We start from the raw sequence: 25,891 nt of genomic DNA, 5'->3' as shown, positions 1-25,891 counted from the left end.
ATTGTATATAGTAGAGATTATCTATCTCAGGTTGGGGTGGACACTTGAATAGGAAAATCAAAACTGAAACACGAATTAAATCGAACCGCACCGAACGATTTGATTTTGCGATTTCAAAACGATATTGGTTTGAAACCGAACCAAATGAAGGAAAAACGATTTGATTTCGGTTTCGGTTTCGGCCATCTGAAGCCGCACCGAAACCGAAACCGCATAAATATATTAAATGTTAAATTCTAACTGGTTATTTCTTTGAGTCCATACATTTAGTATGGACTCAACCACATCATAGCATGGCCACATAATCTCTATCTTTTCTTTCTTCTAGTATGTACTGCTAAACTTTATTCATCTAAGATCTAACTCTCTCTCTCTCTCGATCTCCACTTCATACCAGCTCCTAGCCTCTAGAGTTCAAGATGCTAATATGGTAAGAACTATGATTTATAACTTGTTTTAGTTAAATTTACTTATATATTTGAGAATTGAGATTGATTTTAGGGTTAAATTTAGGTTTGGGTTTTGAATCAAAAGGGGATTGGGATTTGATTTTGAATGTTTATGATTTTGAGTTCCGGCATGCCGATTCTGTGAAATTTATTGAAGTTTCCTATCCTTTTTAGCATTGGTTTCAATCTCCCCTCATATGTTAATTCACCTACTCTTGATTTTATTTCGATTTTGTTGTATGATTATGTTTCTATAACGGGGTATATGGATAAATGTTTCGTTTGATGATTTTGTTACTTCCTATCTTTTATGGTAGATTTTTCTTCAGATTTCATGCTATTCTTCGTTGTTTAATATGGATCTTTAGGTGGTTGTTTATGTGGTGAAATAATTAAGTTATTCGAATTCTTTTGTTAGCTGGAAGTTCTAATTCTTTTTTGCATCCTGTAATATAATTGTGGCTTCTTTGATAATACGGTCGAGAATTATTATGTTCTGTAAACAACGATGTCCATTGATGTTGTAATTTATATTTCCTGATAAGCGCACATTGTCGGACTTATTAGACACGTTAACTTGTTTGGAAATAAATCTATTTAGCTGTAATGTCGATGAAATAGGATGCTTTTGTGTCCTGAGCTTGCTTTCATTTGCTGCATCCACTTTAGATGCGGCATATTCATGCCTCAATCCAGTTAAATTGAATGTCACTTAGTCATTAGATGTTTACGTTGTTTTTATTTGTCCTATATTTTGTACAGAGACACCCGGGTACTCTGGTGGATTTGAAGTTTGTGTGCGTATGGACGTCAATTGCTAAATCTACGACCTCAAACTCTCTGTATGCTATGAAATCATAGGACGAAAATGATTCACTATCATCAGACAAGCTGCAGAAGAGCCATCTATTTCTTTCTCAAGGGCCGGGGATAGCCCAGTCCCGTCGAATCAGCTACTTCATGCCTTATGACATGCAAAATGAAAAACAAACATTAAATGTTGCTCATAAAAGAGAATTGAAGTGTATATAAAGGGAAAATGAAATGAGATACAACTAAGTATCCATAATAGCTTTTTAAAAAAATGAAACCGTACCATAACCGTTTAAAATCAAACCGAACCGAATCAAATGGTTTGGTTTCATTTCGATTTTAATCTCAAAATCGCACCGAATCAAACCGCAAAAACTTGCAGTTTTGGTTTTTGGTTTCACTCAAAACCGTACCAAACCGAACTGTGTTCACCCCTAGCATGGCCTGTGAAAGGATATTTAGTCACGTTATCTGTAAGGCACTTCTTACGTAAGTATAAGAGAGGATCTGATTTGTCATATCCTCTTTGGGAGGATCCCAAGGATCCTCCAATCACATCCTTTCATCATACATCGTGCGGTCAGTTTTCGTTAAATACTGTTTATATTCAATTTTAAATAAAAAAATTTACAATAATTTCTAATTACACGGTATACGATGAACGAATATGCATGATTGAAGGATTCATGAGATTCTCACAAAGAGAATCTGGTGAGGATCCTCTCTCACGTTAATATGAGATTATCCGGCGTCACGATGGTCCGTCAAGTGTAAAAACTGACGTAATCAAGTGTTTACCAAAATTTCTCTCAAATAACACACACTAGCAAAGGGCCCACGGAGATTCTGAATCCAATGCCCCTTCCGGCACAGTTCCTTGTTGCATGTAGTTGCAGAGTCTTGTCAATAACACTTGACACTTGTTAATATATAATTACTTCAATTAATTAACCAAAAGATTGGTTTAAAGTTTAAACAACCATGGAAAACGTTAATCTTTCCTTAAAATTAGGGACCACTAACATTAGTAAGCAAAGTCTTAGGTTATCTGCTGGTGGCCAAAAACCAGCCACCTCATGCAAACCTAATTTTTTTTTTGAAACCCATGCAAACCTAATTAACAAACCAAGGATACTTTCAAACTCAATTCTTAATCAAGCCAAAAGTTTGTCTTGACCTATGCTTTCAATTCTACGGTGTAGAACTTCAGACAGATGCATCCACTTGGATCTTGTTTTTAAAGAGAGCTATGAGAGACAGATTCCTGCAGAATTCATGGGATTGTTTATCTGACTCAGTGTTCTTGTTTTAATTTTAAAAAACGCATCATATGTACAATGTAGATTACTAAATGCTTAAACCCATTTTCTAAGACCAAGTCCCACATGCTGATAAAGATTATGGGTTCCTTGTACACACACACACACACACACCCCTTATGCTAGATTCGATCCCATGTTCGGTACAATAGGTTCTGAATAGTTGTCTCCTTGTTTTACTACATGTGATTAACACCCATGTCTGGTTTCAAGTCGTTCGTTGAACACTTAAATACAAAAATATAAATTTTTATGTATTTTCATTTCACTCGATCTCGAGTAGACATTTGTATTCGATGTGAGAATCGTCCTACTACTGAATATCAAAAATTAGGTTACAATAAAAAATTTGAGGAAAATATAGTGGTCATATTGACAACGTGGGTAGACTTGTTAGAATGCTAAGACCATCTTTAGTCAAGGGCTATAAGCCACATTTAGCTCTTAAATTGACAAAATTAGTCTACAACTAAAGGGCTAAATTGGAATCGAGCTAAAAGAATCAGTCTAAGTTGGCCCCAGGACAAGCAACATGTAGTCCCATGACAGACTAAGTTTGGCACCAAAAAGTAATAAAATATGAAAGGAAATAAGATATAGTCATGCACGGTTGGAGATTGAAAATTTTAATCCAAATTTGTCTTGAAGATATTAAATTTTAGAGAGCTAAAACAACCAAAGACTACGTTTAGCCCTCCGCAACTGAAGATTTCCTCGGGACATTGAACTTGTGGAACTAGGCTGTGAGAAGTGATTCAGCAGAATCTAATGTAGAATTTTCAGATGTGTTTTTTGTCATGTCATGTGCAGGTGCCTCCCAGCTACATATGTTGTTTGGGTTATATGTTATTTGGGTGTGTTTTTAGTGTAGCCGTCTATGTCGCTCTCTCTCTCTCTCTCCCTCTCTCTCACTTTATTTAGCAAACAAACCACATTGATTTTGTCTCGTTTATTGACCAAAGTCCCTCTTCTCCAAACCCACTTCACGGACTTCCAATTAATGTATTTTTAAAACCCTAAAGTTTGATGGACTTCATGTAGCAATTCTCCCAATTATTTTTAACATATAAAACATTCTAGACTGTAATATCTAGGGTTTAGCTCTAATTAAGTTGGATTAGTTAATAATTGTATGTATTAGTTAAATAATCTAGAGAGAGAGAGAGAGAGTCACTTCACATGACTTAAAGCTAACTCCACCCAACCTTCACCCTTTTTCTATTAAAAAAGAAGTAGGCAGTGTCACTTGGAATACATGAAGAGTTTCATTAAGTCACCCATATTGTTTGGAATTTTCCCTAATTAAAAAAGCCCTAAACATATCCCTAAAAGGGATTTCCAACTTGAAAACTAAGTCACATTGGGTTATCCTTTTATCCTTTTTGGATCCTTCCAAAAGTAATGGTTGCAAAAAAGAAACAATTAAAGGTGACTAGAAGTTAATGGAGTTTTAACATGATATGGGATCATGTCTTAAATAATAATCTCTCTTGTTTATTTAATGGACGTTGTTTTCTCATTGGTTTGATTTTCTTTTTGTAATAAGCACAACTTGGCGGGGGCCATGCTCGAGATTTAGGCAATCTTAAAACGATAATATTGGCATCACTTCAATCAACAACAAAGCAAAAAAGCATGATTAAGGCCCTAAAATGTGTTTTATATTTAGATGGTGGAAACCATTCCAACATCAAGAACATGAAGAAACCCATTGTTAAGTAGACAGTTGTTAATTAATCAACATTAGTGATTGGACAATCCTCTCACCACCCCGACTACTTATTAACTTAAAACTCTTCTTCTTTGAGAAAGTGAGAGTTGCTCCTTGTAGGTCCAATGTCACAAAACTTGGAAATTGAGGTGGTCCCAAACGTGCCCTAATGTGCGCGGGCCCTAACCAGAGTTTGATCAACCACTTAGATGCAACTTCACATGCCTAACCCTCCATCAGTGGAGAAACCCTTGTGCCTATGTCACCCGTCCTACAACATTACATTATATTTTAGCTTCCAATTAAGCCACCGTTCGATCTCCCTCTTATGCAGCATGTTTGAGTTTGACCCATGTTTGAACTTTTTTATGTCCAAATGCTTTGGTATTTTTTTTTCTTTTTCAAAGGAACATAAAATGAGCTTTATTCAAGAAAATGAGCTTTTATTTTTCTTTTATTTTGGATTCAATTCTCATAAAAAAAAGACTCTAAATCCCGTCTCCGAGTAAGCATTAAGAAAAAGAAATAGAAAAGTTCTTTTGGATAGAAAGACAGTTCACTTGCAAAGTTACAAGGTGAAGCCTACAAACCCTAACTAGCTATATGAAATGAACTCTTCAACTTCGTAGTAAACATAGGACTTGGATCCCATCCGAATCCAAATTGTAGGGATCCTCACATCTTAACCATTTATCGTACATTGTGCGATCAGAAATTATTTTATTTTTTATTTAAAATTAAATATAGATAATATCTGACGAAAATTGATCACATGATGTACAATAAACGGTTAAACGATGAAAATCCTAAGAATTCTTTCAAAGGAAATTCGAAAAAAAATCTTCATCCGTAAAGATATGCACGTACATGAGAAGATCGCTTCGGGACGTACAAGGTGAGCCCCATATCGTGAGAACCGTAGCTGGTTGGCCTGGTTTTGCTAACCCTCCCTTCAAGTGTGACTCGAGACTCAAAGTGACAGATGAGTGAGAACGACCCAAAGGTCACAAAATCATTGGATCCAATTAATAAAGCGAAAAAGGTTGTTAGGTTTAATCAGTAGAAATCCATCATTTCAAACTAATTAGTGCAGAGATATTCCTAATCCCAAGTCCTAAATCGATGTGCATTAGTTTAATAATTCAGACCCCCCCTCCCAATATACTCTTCTATCTATGTTTCATGTTAGGGATTTCAGCATTATGGACCCACATAAACCATACAGGAATGGGCCATCACAAGTCTCAACTATCATCTCCAACCTGCTTGTATAAATTGACATGCCCCTTGGTGAAGGAATCATCTCTTCCCTTGGCAAACGAAATGGGTTGCTTGTGGGGCCATTATTCAAATTATTCAATAATTAAACCGTCTATATCTTTTTCTTACTCTATAATTATTAGAAAACTAAATAATTGAAAAATATTATTTGATTAATAAAAACACTATCTAGTTATTAACTATGATCAAACAAATAGGATGAACATTACAATAATCATGATGATAATTGAATTGTTCGAAATTTTTTGCACGAATATTCCGTAAAAGTAACACCCTCCCTATAAACAAAATGAAGTCTAAATATTTGCCTAAAGGGTGAATAAATTAAATATACATCGATCAACCATTCATGATGGAGTGATTGACTTTTGTTTACCTAAATATTGCATATCTAGGTCATACTTAAGCTTTGTAATGGATCAAAGAAACCGCCTCTTGTTTTGTGGTTAGTATAAGTAATCATGATTATCCAGACCACAAAACATAAACACACATGATTAATTGTGAAATCTAACGGTCGAAAAAGAATGCAAGCTTTCACTCGGAAGGTGATCCAGATGATGATGGGGATCCGATTTCTTGTATGGGAAAACTTGACTAAGGAAATAGCAAAGAAGAGAAAGAGGAGACAAGGTGGGTCAGGTTTGGAGTTGTGACGAAGACTTATTAGGGTTAGGGTTCAGAGGCTGCTTTCGAAAATAATATATATTAATCCCACATTAAGCAAACTTTATGCTCTTGAAGTGGGAGATTACGAAAGCCAACTTCTTGTCTCTCTTGATTTTCTCTCGTAGTTAGTAAGATTCGCAGAGATCTCTCGCAAAGAAAAAGTAAATCACATTCATTAATTATTCATTTGATTAATTTATATGGATTTCAAACGTCAATCACGCAAACATCCCAAACCACTACCGATCATCAACACGTAATGGTGGAGTCCGTGGGGCCCAAATATAAGTTGTAAGCACACCTGAACCCAACTCTGTAACCCTTGCTCGAGTTACACAAGGGCTTCCCGTGTGTCCTTTATTCACGATACTGCCATCATTACCGTAGCTTTCGACCGTGGGAAAAACTTATGCAGTGAAACATGCGTATCTTAGGGTTTAGATACGGAAGCTAAGTAGATGGCGACACGTGGGCCATTCGAAGTGAGTAGAGGCAAACCTACGGTAGGAGATCTCAGTTGAATCCATCTCTTGACGTGGGACCAACACTAGTGCCAAAAACCATGAAAGCTTTGCATTTTGCACATTTGCATGCATGAAAGGTTTGACTTTTCAGAGGGAAAAAATGGAAATAAAAATTGAGTTTTAATAAAATATTTCTGATACGGTTTATTTTTAATAAGAAATAATATTTTTATATTTTTCTAATACTATTCATTATAACTTTATTTATCATTTTCTCATTAAAATTAAAGTTTTTTTTTTAATTTTTTGTTAGTTTTTGTAAAAAAAATAAATAAATAAATAAATGCATTGGTGGGTGATGTCGGCCCCTGAGATTGAGCACCTCGGAGCCAGCTAGAAAGACAATGAGGCGAGGGTAAAATTGGAAACTCAATTTTCATTGTTAGAGAGAGAGAGAGGATGTAACGAGTTTTGGGATTTTAAATTTTATAAGCTTCTAGCAGTTGAAGGAGCAGTTGGGGTCAGGGGAAACAGAGGAATGGGCTTCATGTTGCTTCATCGAGTTGCGTTCCCTACTGCATATCTGAGCCACTCAGACTCAAAGTACGAGATAACAAAAGTACCTAAGTTTTTAAATTGTGAAAAACTTAGTTTCTACATTCTTATAAGGGATTTCTGATATGGATTCAAAGTAACTAAAAATTAGACATATTTTAAAAGTTAAAAGTCACTAAAAATTTGAATTATTTCAAATTTTTCCTACTTATAAACCTAATCAGAAAGGTCCAGAAATGTTAAAAGAAAATTCTTTCAAAACTAAATTTTTTCGTGAATTTTCTTTGTTACCTTATATTTTTAGCATAATATTTTATAATATTAACATATAAATTAACATTAAATTGTGCAGTATTAGATAGTTTCGCTTTTGACAAAGCACTCTTAGTAATTGATTTTAAATACTATTATAATAAAATTCATGTTGTAGTAGGTCAAATTCTCTTAGGCCATCTCCAACCGATGGCTGACCAGAGATCTCGTTTTAGCCCTCTAGCCCTCTAAGAAATTAATATTTTAATGAACAGTATATGACCATATTTGCCTCCATCTCCAATCGAGAGCCATAAGGCTTGTTTTAGCCCTATCACAAAAAAACCGTCTCCAACAGAGGATCAAAAGACCATAGGGCTAAACATAATTTATTATTTAAATTTAAAAATTATAACAACTTAAATTTAAAAACTACAATGATAACTGGCCCAAAAAACCAAAAAAATTAGAACTTAAATTTAATGAATGGTTTAGTTATTTATAGGAAAAAAAAATATTAGAATTTTAAGAATTTAAAAAAAAAATTTGAATACAACGTCTAGCTGACTAGTCTTTGTATTTTCTGGCCAGCCCTCTAGCCCTCCCCGATTCTGTGGAACCCTCTCATATTCCACAACTCTCTGGCCTAACCTTCGGTTGGAGACGATTTTCGGGCTATTTTTGGCCCTCTGAATCATTTGGTTGGAGATGGCCTTACCCTAGAGGAAGGAGAATAAGAAGAATATTGTTCTTAAGAGAAAAGTGGAACGTAAATAAAGAGAGTAGAATCCTCCCCCCTCTTTTTTTTCTCTTCCCTTCCTTCCTCTCCTATTTGAACAGTCATGGTTAAACCACATTAACATCTTATATTAATTTTTTATAAAAAGAAAAGAATAAAATAGAAAATATGAAAGAAGATGATAAAAGAGAATAAAAAGATATAGGAAGAGAATCCTAGTCCTGCTGTGAGAAATATGTAAGACTTATAGGAGGAGTGTACTTGTCATAGCGTGTAGGACGTGTCGCCCAACAGAGAATTTTGAGTAGGAAGGCATTCTCCAGGCAAAGTTTCTTTATTTGATGAAACATTTTCTTTGGATTGGATTGGTCATCTTCCCCAAAGTCCCCATCATCACTGACTGAAAGGAAAGCCAGTGGCTGGCCCATGCATTAAGTTAATGGGAAAATCATTCTCGTCCGATCCTTTTCATTTTTCCTAGAATTCTAAAGATTTTGTGATCTAATCCGTTTATCTTATGTTGTACGGTTAATTTTTGTTAGATACTATTTATATTTAATTTTAAATTTTAAATTTTAAAATGATTTATAACCGTACGATGTATAATAAACGAATGTGATTAAGGAATTCCTAAAATTTATAAGAAAATGATCCGGCGATTATCCTTTGCCTAAGTTAATTACATGCATCCAGACTTTTCTAACCTAATTTTTTTTTTCCATGTGGCTGATAATCCTCTAATTGAGCGGCTCATGTGAAGCTTGATCGTACTGGTCCAATTCATAGAAAATGAAATTACAAGTTAATCACACAGCTTGTTTGGCATAAATTATAATAACCACAAATAACAATAAGAAATTAAGATGGAGGTTGATTAAGCACTTCCTGGTTGAAACAGTAGTGGACAAACTCAATCGCTTAGATTTTTTTTTTTTAACAAACGATATTATCCGTACTAAGAGGATGGAAATTGAGTTAAGTTCACAATCGAGTAGCAATAATATAGTTCACATTTATCGTCGGTAAAAATGGAACCTAAAACATCTTACTCTTACTTACAAGTGAAGAATAATAGACCATAATACTAAATGACCTTAATTTGATTCGTATACAAATATATGTACTCCAAACATGTACCAAGCTAGGCATCACATTCTCTCTTCAAGTCACAAATGACAAAACTCACACATTGGTCTTTAGAAATTTGTAACAAGTAATGTTGTGTAGAAATACAAAATCAATCGTTTTACTAACAGATGCTTTGAGGCACACATGAATTTGTATCTAACTAACCCCATTAATGTATGTCTCAACAACATGATCAATAATTTAAACCACTAACTCCATTATAGTATATCTCAACAACGTGACCAATAATTTAAAGGAAAACTAATGAAAATAGCTTAAAAACTTTGAGTTCTAACGATAAGGACAAAATAAAGAGTAAATGAATAGTATCAGGATTGATTTTTTAGTATAAAAATGTGATTTTTCGTTAAAGTGAACAGTACGGTGAACTTTTCGTTAAAACTCTCATAATTTAAATCAAAGTTTACAAATTATATAATTTTATTATTAATAATTAAATTATTATTTAAATATTAATTAACGTGTTTAATTATTTGTTAATAATGTCAGGCCTACTTATCATTATTCTTGGTTTAAATATCGATTTTGAATTATAATTAATTTCGAATTTATAATCCCATCATGTCAAGCAAAGGCATTGTTACAATTTGACATGTATTGAAAGAAGAAACAGATGTGGATGAATTGAAAAGAAGTAGATTAAGTGGCAAGACAAGTGCAATCCTTTGGGGCCCTAGAGTGTCCTTGGGTCGTGTTCCCATATTTACATTATATTTACACAACGATTAATACTAGAGAGATTAAATTTGTAAATAAAATCTTAGAAACTAAAAGATATAAATGTTGATAATTAGTTTATTATTTAAACATTGATAAACGTACTTATTTTTAATAGTGATACATCATTTAATTTACAAATTTTATCTTCAAAATTAGTTTCTTCGCGTTACCCTTCCACAACCCTCACTTTCTTTCCCTTGGGATGTCCGCAACCCACAACCATCTCTCTCACAGTATACGCACATATATTATACATATGCGATTCTAATCAACTAATTACATCAATAAAGGGTTTGTCGCTCAAGTTAAATATAATTCTTTATCTATCATAGACCATGTATTGTTAAATTGTTTGAGGAGAGTGGTCATGATCATTCACACTTGCGATTGATGTTCTGAGTTCGATTTTTTTTATGCAATTCAGTAGTTTAGAAAATAAACTCTAAAAATCCAAGAGTGATGATTACTTAAATATAGAACTACTTGGTAGGTTACGCAACAAAAAAAAAAAAAACACGTTTAAGCACTTGAAATATATTTTTAATTAATTTTTTATTGAATTGAAGAACCTTTTTTGTTATCCTGTGTATAAATACCCCCAACACATGCAACAACTCCCCTGCATCCTTCATTTCCCTTTCCTGCTCCCTCTCTCTCTATCTCTCTCTCTCTCATCACTTCAATCCTCTCTCTTAAAAGCAAACATGGCTGAGGCTGCAGAGCTTCACTATCAACCCAAACCAACCAACAACACAACCACACGCTTAAAACTCTTCGGTTTCAATGTCCAAGAAGACGACGTAGAATCACCCGCCGTACTCGACACCACCAAGACCGCCACCACCCCTTCCGACTCACCGGAATCCGTCCCCTTCTCCACCTCCGGCGACCGTAAATACGAGTGCCAGTACTGCTGCCGAGAATTCGCCAACTCCCAAGCCCTCGGCGGCCACCAGAACGCCCACAAGAAAGAGCGCCAGCAGCTCAAGCGAGCTCAGCTCCAAGCCAGCCGAAACGCTGCCGTCTCCTACGCCAGAAACCCCATCATCTCCGCCTTCACTCCGCCGCCTCACCTCCTCTCCCCGGCCGGATCCCTGATGGTTCCGGCGGCGTCTCCGGCAAACCCGTCGTGGGTTTACGTCCCTCGCACGGCCACCCCGTTCCATGTGTCGCACGGGTGCGTGTTTCCCGCGGCGGCGAGTCACGGGAGGGCTGCAGGGAGTTATTCCTACGGTGGCGGTGTAGGGGATTCCGCATTGACATCAATGGGACCGTCTCATCACCAGGTACTACAACAAGGCCGGGCCCACGTGAGAGCGGACGGGCCGTCGTTGAGTAGGTTCACGAAAGGGGATGGTGGGCCCAGTTTGGACGACGAGTTGGGCTTGGACTTGCATCTCAGCCTTTGACTCAGCAAACCAAACGGTTGTTGTAATGTGAACTCAGCTGGGAAAAACTGTGTATTTTGCTAATGGAGATCTTTGTACATTTCAAATTTTATTAATTTGTTTAATTTAAGACGTAATTTAACGGCCATATGCATTGCTCATTAGCATCATTTCTACCATGTTTCCTTTTTCTGTTTCATTCCTTCTTTTGTCACTAGGGTTTATGATGAGTAGGTAGAATAGAATTCACGTTTGCATTTAGATTATTTTGTTCCGTCTAGTTCTTGGTCTACTGATATTTCTTTTTTAAAAAGCGAAAATCCCACTTCCAATTTAGAATGATGAACATGGGACGTCGAGACTTTCTGCGTCTTGAGTCTTCTACATAGAGTTGAATGCACACCCAATTTGAGTCTTACGTTGCTTGGCGACCATATGTGTATTTGATATAAAGGAAATGGAAAAGGAATGTGAAGGTACATATAAATGTGGAAGTTCTTCGCAAAATCCAAATGATAATGCTCACTTTAGAAATTTATCGGATTCCTGTTGAGAATCTCAATATCTGCAATAATCTTGACTTTTGAAACAAGAAATTAAGTTGAAAATTTGTTCACATTCTATAGCTACTTTAGAATGTTTATTTTGTTAATTTATTGAATTTAATTAATTAATTAATTAATTGATATGTAAAGTAAAAGATGAGCGTGTCATTGCCAACCATTTGGTGTTGACTACTCAAGTAGTAGTCAGCAGTAGAGATTAAAGTATAGTAAGGTTGATTAATAGATTTTGACACTAATTATCTTCAGATTTTATCCCCCCCCCCCCCCCCCCACACACACACACACATACACATGACGGATTCGTGACACCACTTTTTTTTACACGTTTTTTTGTGGGACACATTTCGTAATATATTTCAACAATTCGTACCGTCTATCTTTTAAGTCTTATCTCAAAGATCATGCATGTATACCAAAAATCACCTAAATCTGAAAATCATATGACCGTTTGATTAAAGATTTAGGATTCTTTCTAGAACATTATTTGTTTGTTTTCTTCTCTACAAGTTTACAAATGAATGTCTTAATGGTTTTAGATTTGTCTAATTTTTTATAAGGATGATCTATGAATGCTATTCTAAAAGATAGACGGTTCAGATTGTTAAAATACATTACAAAATTGACCCCACAAAAACATGTGCCAAAACTTGTATAAAGAAGTTCCGCCACAGATATACTAACGTTCTCTCTTCTTAGCTATAGATCATGGGCTTGCAGGATACAAACGTTCTGCATATGATGAATGACATGACGAACAAGAAATTCAATCTAAAAACTCAACCTCTTCACCTTAATTCGCACATTTTAAACAAAAATTCATTAGTTGCTTGTGGAACAAACACATGACTAAATTGTAGCAGCATTGTCCTTGTACATTTTAGGCCAATCATCTAACTCCGTGAATAAAATTACTGACAATTAAGAATGAGTAGTTAGTGGATGTTTATAATTTCTTGGAGTGTAAGCATTTTAGAATGCATCCTAAAGTTGGCTATAGGACGTTACATGTGTTTTTAGAGATTTTTCATGTAGGGACCAAAATGATTGATGGTTGACAGACTCAGGGACTATTTCTGTTGATTTCAAATCTCAAGACCAAAGTAAGGAGTCATACAAATCTCAGTAACTATTTTAGTTAAAAAGCAATATATATTCCTTGATCAGCTATGTCTTTAGCCTCTATATACGCTCCCTCCTCTCTTTAGCACAGATAAACGAACGATGGTTCAACACTTCAATTAAAAGACACCAATAACATTAAACCTTATTACTTTATATTTATATACTTAATCATTCATTGAAGACATGATAAATTAGGTAGATAATTGCATCAGCCAAACACAGCGTTTGGCTAACTCAGTAAATAGTCTTAGTTTTTAGTATTTTACTTAATGACTACACAATTTAATTCACTCAAGCTATTAATTCCAATATTCCATATATCATTTCAGGAGTTTCTAGTCTCAAACACCTCCAACTAACCCATTGATGGATAGTTGGTGCCTTCTTTTCACCTCTCTTATTCTTGACTAGGTGGTGTTGATGGATGTGTGGGCCGGGGACCAATCACATGCAGACCAATCTCCCACAACTGATAGAAAATCAGTGGTTTGATTGGATAAGCTGATATAACACTAGGGTTTAAGTCAAACACTACAATCTTTCAATGTTCCCTGTAATTATTAAGCGATTAGTTTATTAATCAAGGAAGCAGCTAAGGTCTAATGGAGGTTAATTGGTTCCTGATATCCAACCAGAAAAAAGCAGCACAGATAGAGTGAGAGTGAGTGTTTCTGCTGTATTAAGAAATATAATAAAAAATAGAGTTCTAGAGAGAAGTGGTTTGATTTAAATTTACAAACTGAGCAAGTTGGGAGAGTCTCTTGCGGGTAAAACAAACTAAAGCATACGTGTTAGCACGAAAACAAGATAATGTATTCCAAGCAAGCATCTAATATATATGCATCGTTGGTTTTTTATAGGGTTTCTTCCCACAAATCTTACATTGCTCGGTCAAAAGGTAGGTGGCACTACCAAAAATGGTATCCTTTCTTGGTGCAAATTCAAGTCTAGAACTTAACACAACGTCGGTGCTTTTGCACCCAATAACATGAACTATGGGCATCCAGGAAGTAAGCTTTGCCGACCTCCTTTAAACGGAAAAGGCATTTTTATATTTTTGTTAATTATAGTTTGATATAAGTACAAATTTTGTTTTCATATTTTCATTGAGTTATGTTTGCATATATCGTTAAACTGTGATTTACATAAATGAAAAGTGACTCATTTTAAAATATGAGTCATGTAGTGTTTTGATAGTAGGGTGGGAGCTAGCTAGAGAGAGAATTCTACAAGGGAACATGAGAATTATTTAAGTTATATATAAATTACTAGAGTATAGAGATGGATTTAATTGGATTGGATGCTTTTAGGGTTTTCCTTTTTATTGTTTGTTTGTTTTTGGCATGAAATTTTTGATGATTTGAGGAGTAAAGAAAGGAGCTAAGATAGGGTGTGGAATCAAGTACTTATAATCATAGATTTGAAAAACTTATGCACTTGAAAAAGTTAATTCTTCTTTTGAGCTTTTTGACGATAAGAAAACATCAACCAAAGAGTAGTTGGTGAGGCATATAGCAAAGAAAATCAAACTCACTCCCGCGACTTTGCCTTAAGCAATATATTAATCTCCGGATTGGGCCCCAATTTTAGCTTAATTAGCAATTGATTATATTTAATTAAGTATGGTATAAGTTCCTAGTCACCATGATCCAATCAAGTTGTGGCATAGTTAAATAATGCACGCCTCTAAGTGTGACAAATCAAGCAAGCTAATTAGCTTTCCCGAACGTAAGGCCGGGACCAGGGAAGTAGGGTTCTCAATGAGACACATTGCGCCTTGGTTGCATCTAAGGAGAGAAAAATACAAGATAATTAAGCTGTCTTTTTCTTGTACGAGTACAGTTCAACTACAGGTCATGAACTCATCAGTGACCGCTAAATGCTACCATATTTATACACACACGCACACATATATAATGGCTTCCGTTGGAAAATGACCTTAAACAGGAACCACTCAAGTATCATTTATGCGTGGGTCTAGCACTGATTCCATTAAATTAATAGGATTTTACAAATGAAGTGGGCGGTTTTGGAATTGAATTGGTAACATATGTCAGTTGCCCCCATGTTAGGTTCTCTAATTATTCACTGTAATTAATAATATTACGTATTAGGGTACTGTGATATATAGATATAGTACTGATTAATATCGAAATAGTTGGTAGCTAATGAAACCGGTTGGAATTCTGATAGTTTAATTTAAATATATCTTGAGAGAATTAACATATGCATGCATGCCTGTGGTTTTGTGATTGGTTATCCAAACCTTTTCTTGTACAGACAAAAAAGGCATGCATGTTTAATTTGATCCATAGTAATTAATCATCAAATAATTTTTCGGTATACTTAGTACACAGTTAGACGATGTAACTATTCTACTTAAATTACAACACGCAAATTCTTTGTATAATATACTCTAAAATTGAGACAAATCATAATCCTACTATCCAATCTTTATTAAAACATGTAAAATGATACATTACAATTAAATTTTTTTCTCGAGATTCATAAAACTTTCTCATTAATAATCTAATATTTCAATATATTTGTCCATGTTCGGATATTCCGATGACAAACCAATTTTTATTAAACAAGCTTAATGGGTACAAACCAATTTTGTTCGGACAGTACTAATATGGGATCACTGACTCATGATCTCATAGATCCTAGAGAGTTAGCTAGAGAAAGTTGTGCCGACCTTGATTAATATATAAGCAAGCGCAGTCCTGTGCCAAAGAACAGATTTGATTTGATATATTCATGCATCTGTGTCAATAAGGTTACACATAAGGTGTGAACCATATGAATTACAAGACTCCCAAATCCAATCCAATAGTACACAGATGTGATATATATGAGCTTTGTAGGGCGCCATACAGCTGAAATGTTCTCCTTGTCGGCAGCTAACAGTAATATAAATTTAAGGGAGCATATAATATCTACCAATCTCTGTGATGGTCTAATAATAAAGGTTGATTATAATGCAGAAAGCAATAGTTTCTTTACAAATAAAAATAAAACTGTGTACGATAAACGATTTTCTCCGACTCTTCGTTTTGCAAAAATCTTGTTAATATGGGTCGCCCATGATAACGCATAAAGGAACAAAATAGCATAAGTGCTTCATTCCTTTCCCATATCGTATGTTAGCTTATTAGCTTAAGCTTTCATTTCATGCCCTTTTATGGAGGTAAGAGGTTCAGTCTGAACATGAAAAAGGACGAACAGTTTTCCAATGTACAAACTTTAAAGTCCTTCAGAGTTTGCTTTTAACAGTCATGCATGTGCACTACTGTGCATGCTTCACAAACCACCTTTAATACAACCATGTTTAAAGTACTTCAAAATTGACACAACGTTTATCCGGTCCGTACTTAGGGTTTTCACATCTAGTAATCTACCCGGCCCCCACAAGAAAAACCTGTGTACACGTTGCTCGGATTATCTCACTTGTGTAGTGATATTTCTCGGACTATGTCAATTGCATGACACTTGAACACTAATAAAATATCTCTATATATTTTAGTCTCACATGATCTCATGTGATTCCAATCAATATAAATATTTATGCACTTAGACAATCATACCGAATATCTTCCATAAGCTCTAGCCCGCTAACCCTTGAAACAATCTATGAGGAACTACATAGAGAATGAATTTCAGCAGGTACTGACTTTTCTTTGTATTAAAGCAATTATTGGTTGCAATCATAATAATTAATATCCTGCAACTTACATCGAGTTTTTCATGTCGTATAGCCTTTTTAAAACATGTTAATTTTCTTCAGGATTACTCATTCCATCTTAGACTTTTGAGACGGAATATTTAGCTTAGCCTGCAGACTTGACCTCAAGTCAAACAATTTACAAATATATAGTGGCTAGCATTCAAACCAATTGAAGAATAAATAAATGATGATAGTGAATTAAGCCAAACTTTTCAACCTTAAATTTATATGGAAGTTATACTTGTCAACTTTGGGGTCCCATCAATCAAGAGGAGTGTCCCAATGTACAGTCCAAGCTGATTCTTGTCGACTAGGATTATTGTTTTAAAAATTTCAGCCTAAATGCTAAACGGTTAGTCATCGTTCTGATTAATATTTAGATATTTGAAAATTAAAAAATAGCACCTAGACCTGCTAAGACGCCAGCTTAGACTGTCTAGATATCTGCCTAACCAGCCCAAACTCATCCAGGCATTCGACTAGGTTGCAACTCACTTAGACAAAAAATAGATATGTTTCATTTTGTATTTTATTTTTTTTCAATAAATTATAAAGACTTGTTGAATACTTAAAGGAACACACATTATATGTGTTTTTCCCCATGTTTTTCATTATGTTCCAATACTTCATAATATATATGTCATTCTATTTTGTAATTTATGATGATATTTTATATATATTTTAAGTATAAACGGACACCTATTTACACGAAATATAATAAATTTACTTAAATCTGCCTAATCCATCTAGGCGCCCGCCTAGGAGCTAAGCCTCAGCCCGCCGCCCGATTAATGTCTAGCGTCTTTTAGAATCTTGACTAGGACTAGTTTGGTATTTCAATGTTAAAAAAATAAAAATAAATAAAAAAATAAACTACTACTATTGTGTTGTAAGAATAAGCAGCTATAAACTCCAAAGGGATTGAAGCTGAGGTTGTTCCAAGCTCATTTATTTATTTTGTTCAAGGCTCACCTTATTTCATTAAACTACTCAAAATTTAGTGTCACATTCATTTACCCGGTGGAGAAAAAAACAGTGTTTATTGGTCAGACCAACCAATGTTGATGGGAATAATAGCATATAGAAAGCTAGGCTACAAGCACCTCCTTAAATTAAAGCTGTAATCATGAGGCATATATGTGGAGACAACTTGTTGGGTTTGGACCTACGTAATTAGTTTTATGCAGTTTTACGCTTCATGATTCATAAGTCTTAAGTGAGAGTCATAGATGGTGAGTTCGATACCATATTATTATGGTTGAGTTATTATGTGGATTAACCTAAATCACACACCACTTAGTGTAAATATTTCATTATATGAAAAAAATCTAAACCCTAATACACATAATAAAAGTTGTATGGGAATGGGAACACACTATATATATAGCGTTCTCTTGTGAAAAAGAAAGATTATAGCGATTGGATACAACATCACTGTGGCATTCCAATCAAAGAACACAATATCAGTCTTTCTTCACAAGCATGACATAGTGATATAGAACTGGAACGTCACAGTCATTACTCAATACATGAAAGTTGACGTCCTTATGAAAATTGCTTAACATGAATGAGCATGATATACTATTAGTAATTGGTGGGGCAGGACAGCCCGAAAATAACTCAGCCAAGAAATGCCACCACTGGTCGTACTAGCACAATACGAGAGTTGATGGTGAACTTTTTCTTGCAGTGTTGCTATCACAGCTGGCAAGCTAGGCCTCTCTGTAAATTGTAATATGCATGAAGCTGCATGCATGGCTTTTAGAAACAAGGACGGCATCTCCACTATTGAAATTGCTGCTTTTGAAACAATGAGGGGAACTCAAGTCCCCACAAAAAGGGGAAGGGCATTGCTTTTGCATCCTACCTTGCGACTGCGAGGAAAGAAGTAGGAACTGGTGCCTTCTCGAATCGCACTTTGTAAAGCTTCTTTTTGTGCTTTCGACGATATTAATGTTTAACTTGTAAATTATAATCTATACTCTTGTGATTAGGGGTACAAAAGATTTGAAGCCTGTGATTAGATTAACTTAATTAACATCAGGTATGTGTGTCTTCAAACTCAGTTTTAAAATTAACTTGGATTCTTCTCCTTCACTTTTGTATTCTAACTTCGATACTAAAAATATTGGTATATATGAATTGTATTATGCATCATGAAACCTAATTCAAAGTGTTCTTTGTTTTTTAATAGTCTAGACTACTCAGTAGTGAGGAAAATAAATAGTCATGATTGAATTTAAAAAATACAATTTTTGATTACTTGCCAGTCTAATAGATATAAAATTGGGCTATCTTGTAGTTAAGATTATTGAAGACTTCTCCGGGCAAGTGTTTTGTTTCTCATGGTGGGTGTTTTGGATCAACGGGCCCACACCAAGGAGGGCTCTCAAAGACATGACAACCAAACTCCAATCTTGGACCAAGCCCAAGATACACACGTGTCAAAGTTGACAACTTCCACCATTCATCTAAAGCCTACGTACTCTCTAGGAGTAAAATTACGTTGAGGACCCAATGCACTTGACTTTATGCCATTCGTGGATCTACTAAAGTTCAAAAGCCCAGAAGACCAGGCTCTAACCCTAGATCTAGTAAATTAGTATTAATGTATTTAGCTATTGGAAATTGTTATTAGTATTTCAAAAATCACATTCTACACTTCTCAGAAGTGTATTTTTATATCTAATTATAGAAATTTTAGAGTGTCAAATGAGATTTTTGAAGTGCTAATACTAATTCCCTATCCGTTTATCAAGAGATGAATTTTGTGGCTGATGAATCGACTAACATGGGAAAGGGATCCTCTCCGGATCCCTTCCTCCTAATCCATCAAATCAGAAAATCTATATCGTTGAAAATTGATCCAACGGCTACAAACAGGGGTCCACTTTAAAAGTTATAATAACTTCAGCCGTTAGATCAATTTTTACCAATATAGATTCCCTGATTTGGTGGATTAAGAGGAAGAGATCCGAAGATGATCCCTTTCTGAGTTTATCATGTTTCCTTGGTCCAGTTTGCTTTAATCAAAGCTCATGTATCTTGTCGGCATCTTCTTGTGGTAGACGCTGCTTGGAGCTCTAGGGCCTTGTTGTAGTTTCTTTTTGTCAAGCGTTTAGACCAATCGTCAACCACAAAAAGAAAAGAACTTTAACGAAAAGCTCTCGGTACTGTTTACTTTAATGAAAAATCATATTTTTACATTGAAAAATCAATCATGATACTATTCACTTTACCCTTTATTTTGTTCTTTCAGTTAAAACTCAAAGTTTTCAAACCATTTTCATTAATTTTCCTTAAAAAAAAAGGCTTCACATAATCAATCGTGTAGATCTAGTCTAGAAGCTCGTTTGCAAGTGCTTTTAAAATAATTGAAAACACTTCTAGTGAAAATATTTTTTGGCACTAATCCTTAGTGAAAATACAAATGAATCCTGAAAAAACATTAGTTATGTGCTTGCAGGAAGAACTTTTAAGTGCTATTAGAATGCAAAAACCTTTTCGCTAAAATCAGTTTCAATCATTTTAAAAGCATTTCCAAACAATCCGTTGCACAACGAAAATTTCGAGGACAGTACGACCCAAAAAATATATATCAAAAAGGAAATAAAATAGGTTACAGAACAAAAACTTCAAGACTCCAGAGGGACTTGGCCCATCTGATCCCCAAAGTATTACAAGACTAATCATGTATGAATCAAAACTAATAAGCGATTTCTCGACCTCAAAAGATATAAAATCCTGCCAATCATCACTCACGCTAAGTTGCTAACAGGTCTAAGGTTGTACAGCATTCATGTCGACGCAGGCAGTTCCCCTTCGACCGGTATTGCCTTGTGTTCTTCTTCACTTGACAGCTGCTTTTGCTCTTCCTTTTGTTCAACCGGCAATACCTTTTGTTCCTCTTCAGTCGGCAGCTGTTTTTCCTCTTCCTTGATGGGCTCCTCTCGTACACAAGGTCTCCAAATTGTCTCCTTGCCCACGTCCATGAGTGCAATGCCTTTTCTAGTCAAATCAGCTCTGATCTGATCACTCATTGCAAAATCTTTGTTTTCCCTTGCTCGTTTTCTCTCTTTAATCTTCTTCAGTACATCGTTTTCCACCATCCCTGCTCTCTCCAATGCTTTCACTTTCAATTGCTGCAAAACCTGTACAACACAGTATCCCTGTGTAGTTGATAACTTCAATCCATGATTTAAAATTTAAGGGAAAAAAAAAACAAGAGGACATATAACCTCCGAGTATGTATGGGGCGATTTTAAACCCAAAACGTCCAGAACATCATCAGTTACTGCTTTCTTTACATCGATTAGTGACTGGACCATTGATAACTGTTTTTGCTTTTGCTGCTTCTTCTATAAAAAGTAAAAATACTTTCTGTTATCACAACACAGCCATACACACATTTAAAGGTGGGAGAGAGCACGAAAAAAAAGTCAGGCATGGTGGAACTGAATCTATATGTTTACCTTGAGTCCATTCAAAGAACTGTTTATAAACTTCAACGCATCTTGGAAAGCACCAGTCAATATCTGGGCAGTGTTTAAGTCATCGCACATTTTGGACTCAAACTCATTCTTTAGCTTACTGATGCATTCTTGGGCAGTCAGAGTAATTTTAACTATTTTGCCATTTTGATCTGCACCTTCCTTCAGACCCTCTTCTCGAAGTGGAGCTAAAGCATCTTCACAATCTTGCAAGGTCTAACAATCAAAAACATCAAGCCATTAGATGCTAGATACAGAAACATAAAATCCATTTGTGCTGTGATCCAAAATGCATGTTCGACTTGTCTTATTAACTTCTCTATACAATTCTGTTCAATCTTTATCAGTATTTTATTTGTATTTCACTATATTAACCAAAAGTCCAGAATTTTCTGGAACCAGCTACATCACAAAGATTAATATTTAATGCCAACAGCCATCATTCCAGAAGACATTGGACAAACAGAAAATTTGCAGGGGTAATTGAAGAAGACAATAACAACTATTTAACCCAACCAGGAAAAATTGCCAACAGAAAGTTTAGAGCAATGTCCACTAAAATTACATATCAGGATACAGTAAAAGATATCAACGGAGAACAATATTCCGCAAAAGGAAAGGTCTTAGAACACTTAGGAACTAAGCAGGTGCATGCATAACCATTGAATAGCTGAGGACTGACAGACAAACTTCCAAATGAAAATTATTTGGATACAAGCCACATACCTGATATACGTAATAAATAGCATCTGATGAACTTTCCAGCTGGGAGATTGTGTAGTTGAGGGGAGACCTATAGTGAGCGCTTATCAAGAAGTGTCTCAAAGCCAGTGGATGGTACTTTTCAGTAATCTAATAGAGAATGAAATTATATATTAAATGGTAGTATAAACTGAAAATATATAGAAGCTCGAAGAAGCATTAAAAGGAAAAGTTAGCACAATTTACCTCCCTAATAGTGAAAAAGTTGTTGAGGGATTTTGACATTTTCTCGTTGTTATTGGTAACATGTCCATTATGCATCCAGTAACTCACACTGCTCTCTTGGCATGCAGCACAGCTCTGGGCAACCTCATTCTCATGATGTGGAAAAATCAAGTCAATGCCGCCGCCATGAATATCAAACTTGAATGTCAGATAATGTGCACTCATTGCACTGCATTCAATGTGCCATCCAGGTCTACCAGGTCCCCAAGGGCTTTCCCAACTTGGCTCACCAGGCTTTGCAGACTGCAGATTTCTTTTGAAGTTTCATTAATTTAAAAATACAAACAAAAAACTGCAAAAAAGAGGTAAATGGTTGAGGACTTCAGACCTTCCACAATGCAAAGTCTGCAGGATTACGCTTCCTTGAATCAACAGCAACTCGTTCACCAGCCCGATTGTGTTCCAATTTTTGTCCAGATAACTGGCCATAATTTGGAAATTTATCAACAGCAAAGAATACATCCCCGCCAACCAGATATGCATATTCTTTGTTAATAATCTGCATGATATAACAATCAATAGAGAGAAACTGCAGGCCTATAAAAACAAAACAAACAAGAAACCATCACAAAAGCACAATATATAAGCATTAGAGCAAGCAGAAAACCTGTGTTATCAAATCCTTGATATGTTCTATGTGCTCAGAAACATATGGCTGATGGGTGGGAAGAAGGCACTGGAGATCACCCATGTCCTTGAGATATTCTTTGCAAAAACGACTGCTTAAACTAAATGGATCTTCACCATTCTCATTTGATCGCATTATTATCTGAAACATCCAAACATTAGCAATCTCCACATGGCATCAAGTATACACAACGAAAATGAAAAGGAACAAGAAGAGTCAGAAGATTCAAAATAGAAAATTATATGTGTTCGAGAGAATATATGTATAAAAATAGAGATAAACTCATAGAAGTTTAAAAACCATGGAGTAAAGAACTAATTGTTATTCCAGATTCCAGTGTTTAATCTAAACCCTTTTACAATGAATTCACATGAGTTGATGAGTTAAGAGTGTTACACACGCGGAACAATAAATGACAACAGGCACACGGCAAAAAGAAAGAGATGCTTCTAAAATAATTGTGCAGATAAAGACAGGATGTAAGAACTATAACCGCTAAATGCACAAAATTCTTTCAAGAACATGGAAAGCCATATGTCTCAGATATTCAAATGCCAAACAATGTTAAAGCATTAGCCAGCTGCCAGATAACTGATTCTGTACATAAGAAAAAAGACCTCGATATCAGGCCAGTAATTTAGTCAAAAAAAGGTAAGCAGATTTATAGCACTAAACAAGCCAAACGAAAAGTTTTAACTATAATGCGATAACAAGTATACGATAACTGAAGCATTAACGTTTTGTTTCGATGACGGATTCCCAAGTACTAAGGGATTTAGCCTAAATTACTTAGAAATGCCCTAAAGGAAACATTAAGTGGAGGGGCTGAAAATGCACCACATGAGCATTACAGCAAGAATTTTTAAGGGTATTAGTATAACTATAAACGAACCAAAGCAGAGCACACGCCAATGAAGGGTAACAAAGGAATGCAATCAAAATCATCTCATGATACGGTTCAAGATTCTCACCTTGTCATCAACATCAGTGAAATTCCGGACATACATAACCTCGTAACCCAAATGCTTTAAGTATCTGTAGGATTCCAATTCAATGTCACGCATGATTAGTTGCCACAAACTAATCTTCACTCATGTATTATGCTAAACAGATTTGGCAGCGTTTGACAGTGATCAACCAACTAGCTTTATCAAATTGATAAAACAAAAAAAGCAACTTAATTTCTAACAGAAATCAAACATATCAAATTCCACACTAATCAAAAGCACAATTAATTGCATAATTATTAAATTAAACATGCAAATAATGAGATTAAATGTGCAAACCTGAAGAGGACATCGAAATTGATAAAACAAAAAAAGCAACTTAATTTCTAACAGAAATCAAACATATCAAATTCCACACTAATCAAAAGCACAATTAATTGCATAATTATTAAATTAAACATGCAAATAATGAGATTAAATGTGCAAACCTGAAGAGGACATCGAAATTGACGGCGGCGCGAGCGTGGCCGAGATGGCTGAGATCATAGGCGGTAATTCCACACACGTAGATGCTGACCTTGCCGGGTTCTATCGGCCTGAAGATCTCCTTCTGGCGGGTCATCGAGTTGTAAACCATAAACTCCTTGCCGGCCGCCATTCTCGGATTTCTCAATCCTTTGCCGGCCGCTCAATGCTCTCTGTAAAGACTTCTGCAATCGAATTGAGAAAAAACCTAAACCCTAATTCAAGTTCCTTTTTTTCCAATTCGATTCGCAGTGCATAAATCACAAGGTTTTGCTTTTTTTTTTTTTTTTTTTTTTGTTTTTTTAGTGGAACAATAACGTTAGTAAATTAAATGTTAGATTAGTCACCGACAGAGTTTAAACTCATACCGTTATGCAAAGGGACAATACCGCAAATAAAAGAAAGTGACAGAAATTTGTAATGCTTTGCATTTTAAGTTATAAATTTTTTAATAGGATAGAATTATTAGCATAAAAGGAAATTTTTTAAGTTATAAAATTTTTAATAGGATAGAATTATTAGCATAAAAGGAAATTTTTTAAGTTATAAAATTTTTAATAGGATAGAATTATTAGCATAAAAGGAAATTAAATCTGCCAAAGATTTTTAAAATTTATGTCACAACAAATCATTCATAATCCCAAAAAGTAATCATTCCTAATTAGAATTTTGAGAAAAAACAACTTAATTTGAAAATTTTATACTTTTCGATCAAAATATTTTGAAAACTTTCCATTTTTTTAGTTGGCCTTTTTTAAGGTACTAAAATTAATTAAAGGTTATTTTTTTAATTTAAATTCCATTAAATGTTAGATTTTAAATTTTATAAAATGTCAAACTTAATTGATATGAAAATATACTAATATATTGAGATGCACAAAGTAAAAAAAAAACTTTGATAAAAACTGAAAATCTCTTGCTTATGACTAGGACTTGTGAGGTCCATAAGAAATGATATACGCCTTTCATTACGATAAAGGCCCAGATGATGCGACTGAAACCCCACGAGGAACAAGGCCAGGCCCATGATATTTACAAGGTAAAAAGGTGCATTGCCGAGGTAATCAGTAAACGTGACACAAATGACGTCGAAAATTTGAATTGTAATTTGCAATAAAAGTTATTCAGCTCTCAACTCACAAAACAACGATTCTACAACCAACATTTCCATTGATTTTGTCGATCCACTTAGACTGCTGGAGACAAGTTTTGAGATGTATTTCTACCAAAGTTCTAAAAGGTACTAGGTACTAATCGGGTGGCGGGTATAGACCCAGCGCTTAGACTCCTAGGCAAAGGTCAGAGCATCTCTAATAGAGATGTCAAAAGATAAATGTCAAATGTTAATTTAATGGCTGACGTGGTAATGTCAAGATTTCCTCTTTTTCCA

General features: G+C 35.0%; 2 protein-coding genes across 3 annotated transcripts; one reads left to right on the top strand and one right to left on the bottom strand.

The window, feature by feature from the left end:
• The first annotated feature begins 10,759 nt into the window (after positions 1-10,759).
• On the top strand, positions 10,760-11,679 carry LOC137738058 (zinc finger protein GIS3-like). The gene has a single exon (XM_068477662.1). The coding sequence runs from the start codon at positions 10,826-10,828 to the stop codon at positions 11,528-11,530; it is 705 nt and encodes a 234-aa protein (XP_068333763.1). The 5' UTR covers positions 10,760-10,825; the 3' UTR covers positions 11,531-11,679.
• An 8,817-nt stretch (positions 11,680-20,496) lies between these two features.
• On the bottom strand, positions 20,497-24,784 carry LOC137737331 (cysteine--tRNA ligase 2, cytoplasmic-like). Of its 2 annotated transcripts, none has more exons than XM_068476776.1 (9): positions 24,465-24,784; positions 24,001-24,064; positions 23,009-23,170; positions 22,730-22,900; positions 22,363-22,644; positions 22,141-22,266; positions 21,397-21,630; positions 21,163-21,282; positions 20,497-21,075 (listed from the first exon to the last, which is right to left on the bottom strand). In XM_068476776.1, exons 1-9 carry the CDS (start codon positions 24,632-24,634, stop codon positions 20,722-20,724), a joined length of 1,683 nt encoding a protein of 560 aa, XP_068332877.1. In that variant the 5' UTR covers positions 24,635-24,784; the 3' UTR covers positions 20,497-20,721. The 2 variants fall into 2 exon arrangements, with proteins under 2 accessions (XP_068332877.1, XP_068332878.1); XM_068476777.1 differs by lacking the exon at positions 24,465-24,784 and adding an exon at positions 24,316-24,331.
• Positions 24,785-25,891: the final 1,107 nt, after the last annotated feature.

Source organism: Pyrus communis, chromosome 6 (genome assembly GCF_963583255.1).
Source record: "Pyrus communis chromosome 6, drPyrComm1.1, whole genome shotgun sequence".
In the NCBI taxonomy this organism is placed as follows: Eukaryota; Viridiplantae; Streptophyta; class Magnoliopsida; order Rosales; family Rosaceae; genus Pyrus; species Pyrus communis.
The sequence above is the reverse complement of the archived record's forward strand: the minus strand, read 5'-3'. Positions and strand labels throughout refer to the sequence as shown.